This window comes from Gymnodraco acuticeps, unplaced genomic scaffold (assembly GCF_902827175.1).
Source record: "Gymnodraco acuticeps unplaced genomic scaffold, fGymAcu1.1, whole genome shotgun sequence".
Lineage (NCBI taxonomy): Eukaryota > Metazoa > Chordata > Actinopteri > Perciformes > Bathydraconidae > Gymnodraco > Gymnodraco acuticeps.
The window spans coordinates 5,646,350-5,661,360 of record NW_022990238.1 but is presented as its reverse complement, the minus strand read 5'-3'; the positions used below and the strand labels follow the sequence as shown (position 1 = coordinate 5,661,360).

The window sequence follows — 15,011 nt, the reverse complement described above, 5'->3', positions numbered from 1 at the left end:
TGAACTGAGTAAAAAAGGGGCAATCAGTTTTGTTCTGCTGTAACTTAAGTTCAAATGGATACAAAAATACCTCCAGTTTGTGTCAATTGTGGAGTCCATTTAGTTGCAGGTCTTAAGTCAGTAAAATATGGAAGTGAATAGATCCTTTATCCTTTCCTATTCCACACATGAATGCATCTTTCTAGTCTGCTGACTTTATTTTTCAGTTTGTTTGATCATAGAGATTGCATTATCTGTGTGCACTCAATGTTCCTTCCCTGCTCTCTGTTAAGGGAAAAAGTCTATTGCCTGCAAAGTGCAGGTCCATTTGAATCAATCAAGCCTACCATTAAAAACCTCTTTGAAAACCCTCAGCTCGAGACTTTATTCAAAGACAAACACTTCTTTTAACAATAAGTAACCTTCCGCCCTGTTTAAAATAGTATAGGCTTTGCTATATAACTGGCAGTGCGATCTCCTCTTATTTTTTCATCTAGGCAGGGTGAGAGCAAAGAGAGGATGCTGGGTAGGATTTAATCTCAGGACAGCAAAATAAACCACTATCATATGCTTATCTAAGTCTGCAGTTTACTAATCATTTTACGGTTTTATTGGCAACTGATTACATCTGTATATGTTTCAATCATCTGCCAGTTTTCTGCCTCTACAGTTCACTTCATGCTGCACTCCTTCTAGCTGATACTGTAAGACGTTTTGTTGTGTTCTGTATTGTGCTCTAAATGTCAGCCACTCCTGTGTATTAACCCATCAGGGTTTTCTTCAGCACAGTACTTTATTGATAGAAAGGTCATCCAGAATAAATGGGATCACCATGGTTACGCAGAGCGAAAAAGGGGAACCTCCGATTTGAGGTGTGTCCACCGTTGGCTCTGCAAAGAATGGATGCACCCTTACAAGTCTTATAACTGTGAGGAAAAAAATATAAAAGCACAGTGGGTTGTTGTCTTTTTGGCCAAAGTGCCCTCTCTACAGCACAGTGGGGCTTCAGAATGTATTTTCAGTTTCAAATAATAACAGAGGTGAAATGAAATGTTTGTAGTTTGAGTCCCACTGTACTGATTGCCCATCTGTTCAAACATTTCTCTGCAGAAAGCCCCTCAGGGGAGTTGAGCGACTAACACAATTATAACAGATTGGAGCATGACATGCAACAGTTACGTAAGCCTCATATCGCAACACAAATGTAAATGCTCCAAGTTTCCTATTACATTTCAACTCTAGTTCCTGTGCTGTGTCCACAGCCACATTTAAAATTGACATATAAGTTGTGGCTACAGCAGTTCAATTTAATATTGTTTATTTACATTTATGGAAGTTGGAGAGAATTGGATGACACATTTTCAAGTATATGATTTGATGTAAGAGATTAGAGATACAATTATGATGCTGCCACTTCATTTTTTTTTAATGATTCAGCTGTGGTAATACAAGTCGCTTGGTTTAGTGAGAAACCAATAAAATGTTAAGTATTTAAGAAATAATGCTGAAAAACAGCTTGGTTTTATTCCAAACACTATTTAATTGATATCAGCTATGTTTGACTGAAACACAAGTTATAAATACTAAGATACCAAAGAAATAAGAGAAACATTTAGTCATAAAATAAAAAAGAACACCTAGTACCCACTTTAGGAAAACACGCATATCCAAATATGGATCCACGTTTTAACAGCCACAACATAAAGAGCTTCTTCTTTGTTGTTCACCCCTCGAAGATGCAGGGAAGGTCAACTTGGAATGAAAGTGATAATGAAATACAAAGTCATACATGTTAAAGATTTATATTTATTTCTCATCACAAATAAAAATAACCATGCTTACTCATCACAGAAATAAAAATAAGAGAAGCGATCAGTCTTTGTATCTTTACCGGCCTGCTGCCGGAGTGTTTTTTTAAGAATGTGAATAATAGCACTCTATGAAGATTGAAATTCTTAAAAAAAAATCCAAGCCTATGCCCATACACTGAAGCCACTAACCCCCACCACCCACAACCCATTACCCACCTCCACCCGGCTCATTTCCCCTCCCCAGAACAAAGATCACAGCATTGTTTGAAGCGGTCTTTCTCAGGGCTCTCAGTCCCCAGAAGTCTTAATAACCTGGAATAGTGTGACATTGTAGAGCACCTGGTGTCCGTTGTTCCAGGTGTACAGGACCCTCTCCCTGGGGTTGTAGTCCATCATGGAGATGTGGGAGTATTGATTGTGGAAGGGGATGTCTGTGTACTCGTAGCTTGACGTGTTGGTGTAGTAGGCAAAGTAGATCTTGGCACCAGCCAGGTGAGAGTTGGTGACGTAAAGTGTACCGCAGATCATGAAAGACTCTCCAGCACTGCGCTTGGGAAAGCCCGTGTCCCAGGTCTGCAGCACCTCCAGACTCATGGGCTCCAGGCGGCTGATGACAATGTTCCCAGCATTGGGGATGGTGGTGTAAACAGCCCACAGGCCATTCTCATCCGCCATCAGGTCGATGTCAGATGAGCCGCCCCAGGAGTAAGGAAAGGTGTTGTTGTAGCCGGCTCCACTCAGGCTGCGCTGCACCAAAACACTCCGAGATCGGAAGTGGTACTTGATGATGATGTTGCTCTGGTACTTGTTGTAATATAGCGAGCCGTTGTAGACCACGTGACCAGTGCCGGCCCAGGGGTGAGGCAGTAAGTGCTGCACAAAGTTCTGGCCTTTCATGAAATCATTCATTGTGCGGTATTCCAGGACACGCCGTCCCTTGTAGTAACCATCCATGGACCACACCTGTGGAGAGAAGAACAATGAATCCCATTGGCATGAGGGGATAGAAACAAGTTCATTTTTATAAGTCTATCAATAAATAATAATCAGCAATTATTTTGATAATCAATTAATAGTCATTTATAATGCAAAAATGACAAAATAGGATGTTTTTAGTATCCAAAATATGGAGATTTTTAGCTGAATATTTTTGGGTGTTTAAAAAATAAATACATTTAAACCTTTACATTTCACAAACTGGGGTGGACATTGCTAAGTATTTTCTAACATTGTATGGACCAAACTATTTATCGATTTATCTCGAAAATCATTGGCAGATTAATTGATCATAAAATAATCATAAGATGAAGCCCTTATAAACTAAAGGAGAAACTGAAAAGATTTAGAGGTTACAGGAGAATATTGTTATAGCCGGCAAACCTCTTTGCAAGAGCACTGTAAGCAATGTTTTATTATAGCCGATGGCGGAGCCCGGAGCAAAGTAAGCGTGCTGTGTGTATGTGGGGCGGAGCGGGAGTGTGTGCCTTCATGATCACACTGTACTCGAATGTGTGTGCAGAATTATTGATCTCTCCCACGTTTGCAAGTGAAGACGTTTCCTGTGCATTGCAATCAACCACTGCTTGTGCTCCCTGGCCTTTCCAGTCCACACAGAAAATCAATCCATTTAGCAGCTCTAACTTTTTTCTCTCCACTGACATGGCCCCTCTCTGGCTGCATATCCCATCTCATTCCCTCAATGCTTCCGCCGGGACACAGTTCAGCTTTTAATTGATTCCATTAAACTGCACTTGGCTTGGATATTTATTTTCTTCTTAATGGAGCTTTGTTAGGATGTAGCTCTTGCTCCTCTGATTCTCCACCAATTGTTTGTCAGCTCTTTCTTTCTTTTTGCTGTTCTTGCCTGCTTCCCAAGTGGAGAATAGGCACTTTTCTTCAACAACAATTCCAGTGGGGGGGGAGAAGTAGTGTATTGGAGCAGTCGGGGGAGGTGAGGTACAGCATCTGAATTATGGAGAAGGAGGGATTATGGAGCAATAAGCATTGTTTCTCCTTTGCCTGCTAAATGAGTCCCTAGAGCTGAGCCAGGCAAACACTGTAGCACATTTAGACCATGCTTTTGTTTTGGCTCCTCGATGATGTTCCCCTAATGCGATTATCATGATTGGTGTGAGTGTTGATGTGATATCGTTGATGTATCTGGCTATTAATACAATCATTGATTGCTTTTAAGAGTTTAATGTGATCTCAGCAAGCAAGGTGATTAAAGACAGAGATCACAGCATTCAGTCACAGAAATTGACCTTCTCTGTTGGCAATATCTATTTAGCCTGTTATGATTCAGAGTGGGGATGAAAAAGGCCATCTTCATCTCTCCTTTCAAACTTCATCAGTTTCAATTCTCCCCTATAAATGGCTAATAATCCACTCTTTGACTTCGACACAACTCAAAAGGCCACATAATTTCTCCTAATTTTCTCCCTCACTTGTGTCCTTTTCAATCTGCTACTAACCATGTATTTGCCTAAATTAAACCATGTGTCATCTCTAATCAGCGGATGCCATTCCTACATTATCTGGGTCCAGAGCATCTCAGCACACTCCTGGTAATTACCTAGGTGATTTAGAAATATTTTGCCCAAACAACTTATTAATTTCTCTGCTGATGATGAAGTGATTAATCAGCCAGAAATGCAGTGACAGTGGTAGACAGGGAGAAGGAAAAGGGATGCTATCAATCAGGGACTCAGGTTTGCATCCCCATTTCTCATTCTGACTCTTCTCCTCCAGAGCTTACGAGATGTCCTATTCAGGCAAAAACAATCAATCAGTCACTGAAGAAGCAGCTGACAGAGTTTTTGGAGAATGACTTTGATTCTACTTCATTCTCTGTGTTTGTTGATGTGAGCTGCAGGAATGAAAGGGTTCTAGTTCTGGGGTGACTCAGGTGAGCGTAGAAACAGTGGGACTTACCCTGTTGTCTGAGCTGGGGATCATGGTATCAGTCATCCAGGAGCCGAACCTTGAGCCAGACGCACGTACGGTGATGGGATTACTGACACCGGTCAGCTTCCCACAGCCTGGAGGTCAAATCAGAGAAAGAGGTAAGATGCTTGGATTGTATGACTTAGTATTACTTTCTCTGCATTTGTTTACCCAGTTTTGTGAGGCACTTTTTAAAAGTTATCTCGAAAAAAACAAGTGAGTAATTAAAAGTTTCATGAATCATATCACGCATTAACTAATTTCTCTGTGCAAATGCTTAAAGCCATTGGTAGACAATAACAAAACACTATTGACCTAAAGGCTACACTTTAATTGCAGTTTTTCCTGTTAAATCATCAGTTTTATATATAGGCTATGGGACTTTGTAAAATCATCAGTTCAAGCTAACACAATACAAGAAAACACTCAATTATTAATTCAGGCTTTCTAGGCCATTTTTTCTTCATTTATGCAAACATTAGGGACATCATGGAGAGTGGAATTATTAGAACAAACTTTGACCATTTCGTATTTTAATTTGAACATTTCGTTGCTGTTGTGCAACCTCTAATGCGGCTTTCACACCAGCGCTTTTCTCTTTCTAGCTCCGAGCTAGAGCTTTTCTGGTTCAGCTCCGGTTTCCCTTTTCTGCTCCCGCTCTGTTCACACCGCCCAGCACCCGACTGGTGCTGCCGCTGCTGCGTCATGACGTTACCGTTTACATCGCTGATTTGCTCCCCAACGGCATTACGGTGCTCACAACAACGGGGAACTGCGTCGGGTCGATGATCGTGTTGCTTTTAATCACACGAAGCCAGAATAAATTGAATAACGACTTCTCCAACCTTATACTTTGCTCCAGAGTGCCGTGGTTCATTGTTTATTAATGTGTTTCTGCAGCATTTACCGACCGCTGCAGTGTTGGCTGCTCTTCCACGGGAGTTTATTCTCCTCCGTTAGCTCCCGGTTAGCTCACACAGCGGCCGCTCTAAAGTATTCACTGTCCGACTCACACAAGCAGCTGATACATATCCCCAGTTCCCCTTAGCCTAAGTGAATGTGTGTCAGTCTGAATTGACGCTGTTTGGTATCACAACGCTGTTGTGAAAGTTTCTCTGGTATAAAATGGGTGATGTTAGCATAGCAACCGAAGCTAAACTGACTACTTGCTATCCTATTGTGGCATAAACCGTTTTCTACAGGCACATTTTACCGGCGTATTTTTATTATGATTCTACTTGTGATAGTCGGACACGACAACCTGTGCAGCCCATGTATTGATTCCATCCGATAGCTGCTACAATACAAAACAAAACGTCTGCCTCTCTCCACAATGATCAATAACAGTGAACGGATGGTCAAAGTAAAGTACAAATAAACAGAATCACACGAAGCCTGGTTAGTGTTGCCTGACTTTATAAAGTGTGTTTATAAGCACTACTGCTTGTAGGCAGGCATGACAGTCGACCCATGTTCAGGGGAGGTGGGTTTAGTTTCCTGCACGCCTCGACGTAGAGAGACGTAAGCGACGCCACCTCTTAGCTCCGAAGCTCTTGCCTCTAGACCGACAATTTTTTGGAGCTGGAAGTGAACCGGATTCCGGAGTTAAGAGCCGGCGCCGCTGCGGTGTGAACAGGAAAAACCGGCGCTTTTCAGGCTCCAGCTCCGAGTCGGAGCTGAAAAAGCGCTGGTGTGAAAGGGGCATAATTGTTTAAGTGCTACGATATTTCAAAATAAACTACCCACCCAAGCACCCACATTTATTTGCAAAGATCTTATACCTAGTTTCTGCATGCAGGAGTGGAGCCTGGTCTCCAGCAGCAGGACTCTCTGGCGCAGCTCCTCATAATCATAGGCCCCCATCTCCTCCTGGATGGCCATCAGCACCAAGGACAGATTCCTCACCTCCTCCCGGAGATGCAGGATCATCTTTGCATCCATCTTGTACTGGTCTAGCACTGGCAGCAGGGGAAGCAGCTGGGACACCTTGTCTTTTATCTCCTAGGACAGAGAAAGATAAATGGAACAGCAACAAAGGGAGGAGAAGATTAAACCCTGGGGGAATACAGGATGGGGGATGAGGTTGACGATACAAGACAATACAGGGGATTGTGTGTAGGATAGGCTAGCCCTTCAATCTTCAGTTGTTACTTCTGGTTCATAAATCATCGCTCAATCAGGAGTTCATATTGTCGCTTGGTGCTGTTTCATCTGTTTGTCTTCTTAGCGCCTGGATTCATCATGAGATTGATATTGGAACTGCAGCTGGGATTTCATGAATACCAGACATTTCTGGAACATACAAGGACATTCTATGCTTTGTATTTATTTGGCTGTGTCTTACACCACCGTCTACATAATTGACTCTCTTTATATTTATGCTCTTTATAATTAAACACTTTCTGGCTTTTTTTCTGTATTGATCATGCTTCCACCCACTTGTTTAACTTGTGTGAGATTCTGTTTATGATCTCTAAAGCATACGTAGACTTAATTCCATTTTCAATCCTTTGGGTGGATAAGAAAGCTCTGAATGTATTCAGTATTTTCAATAAGGCCAAATATATATCTGTTTCCTGTCTCAGCTGGTTCTGATGTTCACCTACATTCAGTGCATGGTGCTGTTGGGTTTAAACTTGGTCTGTGACTCATGTGTTTAGAAGCAAAAGGATCAATGTGTCTTTAGGTAGGAGTGCAGGAAGCAGCAAGAGAGGCAGGCTGCCTGCGCATAAGTTAGAAGGCTCAAGAGAGAAATAGGTGTATCAATAAAGTGTAGCCACCACAGGAGGGGCTGTTTCCTCATGGTTAAGGTTTATCGTAAATCTGGTGATGGAGCAGCTCTCAGCCCCGTGGCGCCACATCATAAATCTCATTTTCCCCTATTCAAGCCACGGAAATTCAGTCTCGTTAATCTCTCACGCTCTGCCATTGGCAACTTTGAGCTGTGCGTATTCATCAGCAAACCTGCTCTGGTCAAATCCTGCTTTTTCAAATACTTCTTCCCCTCTTTATTGGATTGTGGATTTGCATTCAGACAAGTCTTCGAATATAACGCTTACTGCTCTGCATATTTTAGTCATCTCAGGCTTTAGAGGAGAATTGGCAAATTTCATAAACATCTTCATTGCCTCTATTGTACTTGCTTTCATAAAAAACACTAAAAGAAAAATACCGCCTGTCGCTGAAGCACGGTCTCAAGTGTGCAGTAAAGCACACTAAGCATTTATCAGAGCATCTTTTAATCAAACTATTTTATGGTCCATCTAATATCTGTAAGGGTGTGAGAAATGTGCCGAAAGCCTGGGCAAGACACCATGGTGACAGGAAGACAAAAAGGCCTGTTGATAATGGTAGCTGAGCCTTAGCTTGTAGAGAGATAACGCAGGGATACATGTGAATATATGTGCTTGTTATCTCAGAGCAGACACCAGAATGTTAAGTATATAGAAGAAGAGACACTGAGAAAGCAGAGAGAGGAAATAGTGTAAATGTAAAAGGAAAATACAGAGAAAAAACCCTTTTCTTCCAGGTCCACAAGCTTAATTACATTACATTACATTACATTGCATTTAGCGGACGCTTTTATCCAAAGCGACTTACAATAAGTACATTCGACCAGGAAGACACAACCTAATTATTTAGGAGTATATGAATTCTTCTCTGCACGTGACTCGAATAATGTTTTGGAATTTTATTTTTGTACCTATGTGTCAGAGAGTCACAAGATCTGATTGCCTTTGAAGAGTGATTCGAGAGATTTCCATGCATCTGGTAAAGTTTGTGTGCACATGGAGAGCAATACAACATCTCATAGCAGCTTGAGAACACTACACACATGGTGTAAAGGAGACAGCCAATTACCTGAAAACCCTTTGGATTGAGACTGCGGGGATTGTCAGAGGCCACCTTCAGCTTTCCATCCACCACTTTCATTAGGCTCTCGGTGTTCCTTACATACTGTAGATCTCTGTACGTCCGCAGGTCCAGCACCTCCATTGACTGGCTAATATTCTGAACCTGTTACACACACAAACAAACAAACACCAACAAACATTAAACAATTACTTTGGTAAGTGTAATTAAATAAGCATTTTTTCACTATCATCCATTCCTCATTAGACTTGCAGCTCTCGCTTGCAATTACAGCTGAACCGATACGTCAATGTTAGTTGGTCATCTAATGTAATCATTGATTACTATTTTAAATAATGTTCTAAAATAAGAGTAATTCCTTTGTCTTATATTACAGCAAATTACATTTCTTTAGGTTTTTGTGGATTGTTTGTTGGACAAAACTAAACCTGACTGGAAACTGAGATGAACACATTTGTTTGCTATACAAGCCAACAGTCTGCAGTTCAAATAATACATTTAAAAATAACTAGTAAAATAATATATATTGCTATAATGAGGGAACACTCTTAACTTTTCATTCAGAGTAAAATAACATTCCATGAATCAGCATTTATTTTTATTTTTTTCCTGAGTCTTTGCAGCTTATCGTACTACTTTATGTTGGAGTCTGGCTGGAACCTCCATGACTTACTTGACTTGAATGTATTTACAGTTTATTTCCGTCTGGGTAACAGTAACATAAAAACAACCAATATAATCAATGATCACTTATTTATGGTAAGCCAGGTACAATGGTAAGCATTATTGTTTCTCGGCATAGTTACAAAAGAAAAAGAAGAAGGTTGCTCAAATAAATCACTGAATGCACCCCCCGTCGAGCTGACAGGATGTTGTTTACATGTGCATGCTGGGTTTAGCTTAATGTTATGTTATCCTCCAGGGGCCTATACTAAGAAGCTGGTTCAACCTAACCTGGATATGTTTGAGTTAGCCGGTTGGCCTAATCCAAAACATACGCGCTCTCGCTAAACTGTACTACGACGCTGGTTATCAAGTGGATCGCTCAAGCCAGCCGTGTCCTATCTAGTTAGGTGCGCGTTCACATGAAAGGGGTGGTATTTGGAGCATTCGACCAATCACAAACATGGAGAAGCGTACTGACAGCGCAGCGTCATACTTCCTGAATGAAAAGTGAACTTTAATACTAGTCAAAAATGAAGAAGTTAAACTTTAAACATCCATGTCTTAAACACTTTATCCAGGATAAAAGCCACATAGTCTGCACCATCTTCTTCCGCTTATCCGTGGTCGGGTCGCGGGGGTAGCAGTTCCAGCAGAGAGCCCCAAACTTTCTTTTCCCTGGCGACATCAACCAGCTCTGACTGGGGGATCCCAAGGCGCTCCCAGGCCAGCGAAGAGATATAATCCCTCCACCTGGTCCTAGGTCTACCCCTTGGTCTCTTCCCAGCTGGACGTGCCTGGAACACCTCCCTAGGGAGGCGCCCAGGTGGCATCCTAACTAGGTGCCCGAACCACCTCAACTGGCTTCTTTCGATGCGAAGGAGGAGCGGCTCAACTCCGAGTCCCTCCCTGATGACCGAACTTCTCACCTTATCCCTAAGGGAGACACCAGCCACCCTGCGGAGAAAACCCATCTCGGCCGCTTGTATCCGCGATCTCGTTCTTTCGGTCATGACCCATCCTTCATGACCATAGGTGAGGGTAGGAACAAAAATGGCCCGGAAGACAGAGAGCTTTGCCTTCTGGCTCAGCTCCCTTTTCGTCACAACGGTGCGGTAAAGCGACTGCAGTACCGCTCCCGCTGCTCCGATTCTCCGGCCCATCTCACGCTCCATTGTTCCCTCACTCGAGAACAAGACCCCGAGATACTTGAACTCCTTCACTTGGGGTAAGGACTCATTCCCTACTTGGAGTGGACAGTCCATCGGTTTCCTGCTGAGAACCATGGCCTCAGATTTGGAGGTGCTGATCCTCATCCCAGCCGCTTCACACTCGGTTGCGAACCGATCCAGTGAGTGCTGAAGGTCGCAGACCGATGAAGCCATTAGAACCACATCATCTGCAAAAAGCAGTGGTGCAATCCTTAGTCCACCGAACTGCAGACCCCCTCCCCCATGACTACGCCTCGAAATCCGATCCATGTATATTACAAACAGGATTGGTGACAAAGCGCAGCCCTGGCGGAGGCCAACCCTCACCGGAAATGGGTCCGACTTACTGCAGAGGACCCGGACACAGCTCTCGCTTTGGGAGTACAGAGATTGAATGGCCCTGAGTAGAGACCCCCTCACCCCATACTCCCGCAGCACCTCCCACAGTAACTCCCTGGGAACTCGGTCATACGCCTTCTCCAAGTCTACAAAACACATGTAGACCGGATAAGCGTACTCCCAGGCCCCCTCCAGGATCCTTGCGAGAGTAAAAAGCTGATCCGTCGTTCCACGACCAGGACGGAATCCGCATTGTTCCTCCTCAATCTGAGGTTCGACAATCGGCCTGACCCTCCTTTCGAGTACCTTAGAGTAAACTTTCCCGGGGAGGCTGAGTAGTGTGATGCCTCTGTAATTGGCACACACCCTCTGATCCCCCTTTTAAAAAGGGGAACCACCACCCCGGTCTGCCACTCCTTCGGTACTGTTTCCGACTTCCACGCAACGTTGATGAGACGTGTCAACCATGACAGTCCCTCAACACCCAGAGCCTTCAGCACTTCCGGGCGGATCTCATCCACCCCCGGGGCTTTGCCACTGTGGAGTTGTTTGACGACCTCAGTGACCTCCCCCCGGGAGATTGGTGTTGATCCCCCGTCATACTCCAGCTCTGCCTCTAACATAGAGGGCGGAGTTGTCGGGTTCAGGAGTTCCTCAAAGTGTTCCTTCCAACGCCCTAACACTCCATCAGTTGAGGTCAACAACGTCCCATCCTTACTGTACACAGCTTGGATGGTTCCCTGCTTCCCCCTCTTGAGGTGTCGGACAGTTTTCCAGAACAACTTTGGTGCCGCCCGAAAGTCCTTCTCCATGTCTTCTCCGAACTTCTCCCACACCCGCTGCTTTGCCTCGGCCACGGATGAGGCTGCTGCCCTTCGGGCCTGTCGGTACCTTGCAACTGCCTCGGGAGTCCCCCGGGATAACAAATCCCTGAAGGCCTCCTTCTTCAGCCGAACGGCTTCCCTGACCACCGGTGTCCACCAGGAGGTTCGAGGGTTACCGCCCCTTGAGGCACCTAGGACCTTGAGACCACAGCTCCCCGCCGCGGCTTCGGCAATAGAGGCTTTGAAACACCGACCACTCTGGTTCAATGTCCCCAACCTCCACAGGAATGCCCGAAAAGCTCCGCCGGAGGTGTGAGTTGAAGGCCTCCTGAACTTGGGCCTCCTCCAGACGTTCCCAGTTCACCCGAACTACACGTTTGGGCTTACCAGGTCTATCCAGAGGCTTCCCCCGCCACTCGACCCAACTCACCACCAGATGGTGATCAGTTGACAACTCCGCCCCTCTCTTTACCCGAGTGTCCAAAACATACGGCCTCAGGTCCGATGATACGATAACGAAATCGATCATGGACCTTCTGCCTAGGGTGCTCTGGTACCACGTACACTTATGAGCATCCTTATGTTCGAACATGGTGTTTGTTATGGCCAATCCATGACTAGCACAGAAGTCCAGTAACAAACCACCACTCCGGTTCAGATCAGGGGGGCCGTTCCTCCCAATCACGCCCCTCCAAGTGTCTCCATCATTGCCCACATGTGCGTTGAAGTCTCCCAGCAAGATTAAAGAGTCCCCTTCAGGAGCCCCATACAGGACTCTTTCCAGGGTTTCCAAGAAGGCCGTATACTCTGAACTGCTGTTGGGTGCATAAGCACACACAACAGTCAGAGTTTTCCCCCCCATAACCCGCAGGCGTAGGGAGGCGACCCTCTCGTCCACTGGGGTAAACTCCAACAACGAAGCACCTAACCGGGGACTTGTGCGTATCTCCACACCCGCCCGGCGCCTCACACCTTGAGCAACTCCGGAGAAGAATAGAGTCCAACCCCTATCCAGAAGTAAGGTTCCAGAAGCCGACGCTGTGCGTAGAGGTGAGCCCAACCAGATCCAACTGGTAACGCTCCACCTCCCGCACAAGCTCCGGCTCCTTCCCCCCCAGAGAGGTGACGTTCCACGTCCCCAAAGCCAGCTTCTGTCGCCCGGGTCTGGTCCGTCGAGACCCTCCGCTTTCACTGCCACCCTTCTGGCAGCGCACCCGACCCCATCGATGTTTCCCATAGGTGGTGGGCCCGCGGGACGGAGAAGCGGAGGTGTTGCCCACGTTGCCTTTTCGGGCTGGGCCCGGCCGGGCTCCGTGGCAAGCCCGGCCACCAGACGCTCGCCGACGAGTCCTCCTTCTGGGCCTGGCTCCAGAAGGGGACCCCGGGCTTCCTCCGGGCCGGGTATCCTCACTTCTTGTGTCGTCTTTCATGAGGTCTTTTGAACCAGTCTGCACCTGCAAGGTGAATACAGCTGGCAGAAGAAAAAGTATTTGAATGCGTACATTAACAGGTTTATGATATCACTGCCCCGTCTAAAACACGATCTGACTTTAATTACATTTGTCTCGAGTGTTTCGTCAACTTAATGTGTTGCTTAAAATAATACTTCGGCATACAGTATGTGACACTGTGAGTGTTGCACGGCCAGATACGGCTCAGCTGACTCAGATAAGAAAATATATGATAGCCTACATTATGAAGTGATATGCCGCGGACTGTACTTAATGTTACTCTGATCCGGTTACTTATGTTGTGGCATATATTTAAGTAAGCTTTCTTAACGCAATGTTATAATAGTCAGATTGCTCTGAAGATGGGAGGTGATATTCTATTAATGTTCACGTTCACACAGTCGGTGATTTTTGCCGGCCGTCTTTCCTGCGACCGCAGCTTTTCTGTATTTCCTTTCTCCTGTAATATGACTTGATCGCTTTAAACTCCGCACACTGAGCTCTGATTGGTCAGCAGGCAGTGCTTTCACTGAGTTTAGCTCTTAGCCTGCAACCTAACCTGGTCCCGACCAGGTTAGCCGCTAAGCATAAGTTACCATGGAGATCTAGCCCGCTAAAAAGAGAACCAGCTTCGTAGGACCGGAAAGCCGGAGTTTTCCCTGAATTTAGCCGGCTAAGCGAAAATCCTGCTTCGTAGTATACCCCCCAGGTGACTCCACTGACTTTTACCTACAGGGTGCTGTGTGAGGACTGTCTGTTGTTTTTGACAGTATTTCCCTGTCATGTTGTGAATGCAAAGCTTTATGCAACTGCACGTTTTTGAAATAATTGAAGATCACAGCGAAGCAAGAGATACTGTGTGGACTCGCTATGTGTTTGAGTTGTTAGGCATCAACAAGCGAGTAAATTGAACCTGGAGCGGATTAGTGAGGAAACCGGGATGCACAGGACTGGCAGAGAACCGTTCAGAAACGTGAGTACAACAATACACTATCCTTCCTCTGCTTTGCCTGAAAACGTAGCGTTGTGTGTGCGCACGCATCGTTGTGCAGAAACCGTGCATGCGCTCTGTTTGTGGCTGCAGTGATAATGTTGTTTACATGTCTGTGTTATCTGCTTTGGCTATGCTTTATTCTGCTGCTAACGCTTTAAGATGTGGCAGGCTGTTTCCTTTATGTGGCTTAGCCTACTAATGATTCCACCCGCCGTGGTGTCGAACGACTCTTTATGGATTTATAGTCATTGTTTGTTCAATTGTCTCGAGTGTTGTCCTGATTTCTAGAGAATGACTGTAAGGCTATAAAGAAAAGGGCTGCTGTAGCCTATGCACATACTTTGTTGTTGGTTTGTGCTTTTTAATGCGACATTATGGTGTATGATGTTAGTGTTTACGTGGACATGCATTGTAACTTGTTTTGCTAACCACTGCTCCTCCTTTAAAAAATATATAACACTAACGTTTACTCACCTACTTTTTAAATGTAAAAATCCTTAATAGCCTATAGGCCTACTTTTACTTGAGTATTCCTGAAAACTCTGAAATGCTCAAAGAGGTTGTTTCAGTCAGCAAACTGCCAACCCCCCCCCCCCCCCCCCCCCCCCCCCCCCAAGTTGTTTTCATAACTTCCCCCAGTGAAGGTTGGAACGTTTTTCCGAAAATGTATTTCCCCTAAAGGGTTCTGTATAAAACTCCCCCATTACTTGGACGATTCCTTGCACCCCCTAGCATAAGCCGAATGGTTTCAACCACATTGCAGCACTAACGTGCACTTGTTGTCATAACGAGTAATAATAATAATAATGCATTTTAATTAGGGCCGGGACTCGATTAAAAAAATTAATCTAATTAATTAGAGGCTTTGTAATTAATTAATCGAAATTAATCGCATTTTTAATCGCATATAAATATTTGAC

At 44.8% G+C, this 15,011-nt stretch overlaps 1 protein-coding gene across 3 annotated transcripts in view; it reads right to left on the bottom strand.

Moving 5' to 3' along the window:
- Nucleotides 1-1,765: 1,765 nt before the first annotated feature.
- The window catches only part of olfm2a (olfactomedin 2a), a 55,636-nt gene continuing 42,390 nt past the window's right edge, over nt 1,766-15,011 (bottom strand). For 2 of the 3 annotated variants that reach the window (XM_034220393.1, XM_034220394.1), the window contains 4 exons: nt 8,598-8,753; nt 6,518-6,737; nt 4,725-4,831; nt 2,079-2,753 (listed from right to left, as the gene is read on the bottom strand). In XM_034220393.1, coding sequence (XP_034076284.1) covers nt 2,079-2,753; nt 4,725-4,831; nt 6,518-6,737; nt 8,598-8,753 — 1,158 coding nt within the window. Of the gene's footprint in view, nt 2,754-4,724; nt 4,832-6,517; nt 6,738-8,597; nt 8,754-15,011 lie in introns of all 3 variants that reach the window. The other variant, XM_034220392.1, reaches the window with a different exon arrangement.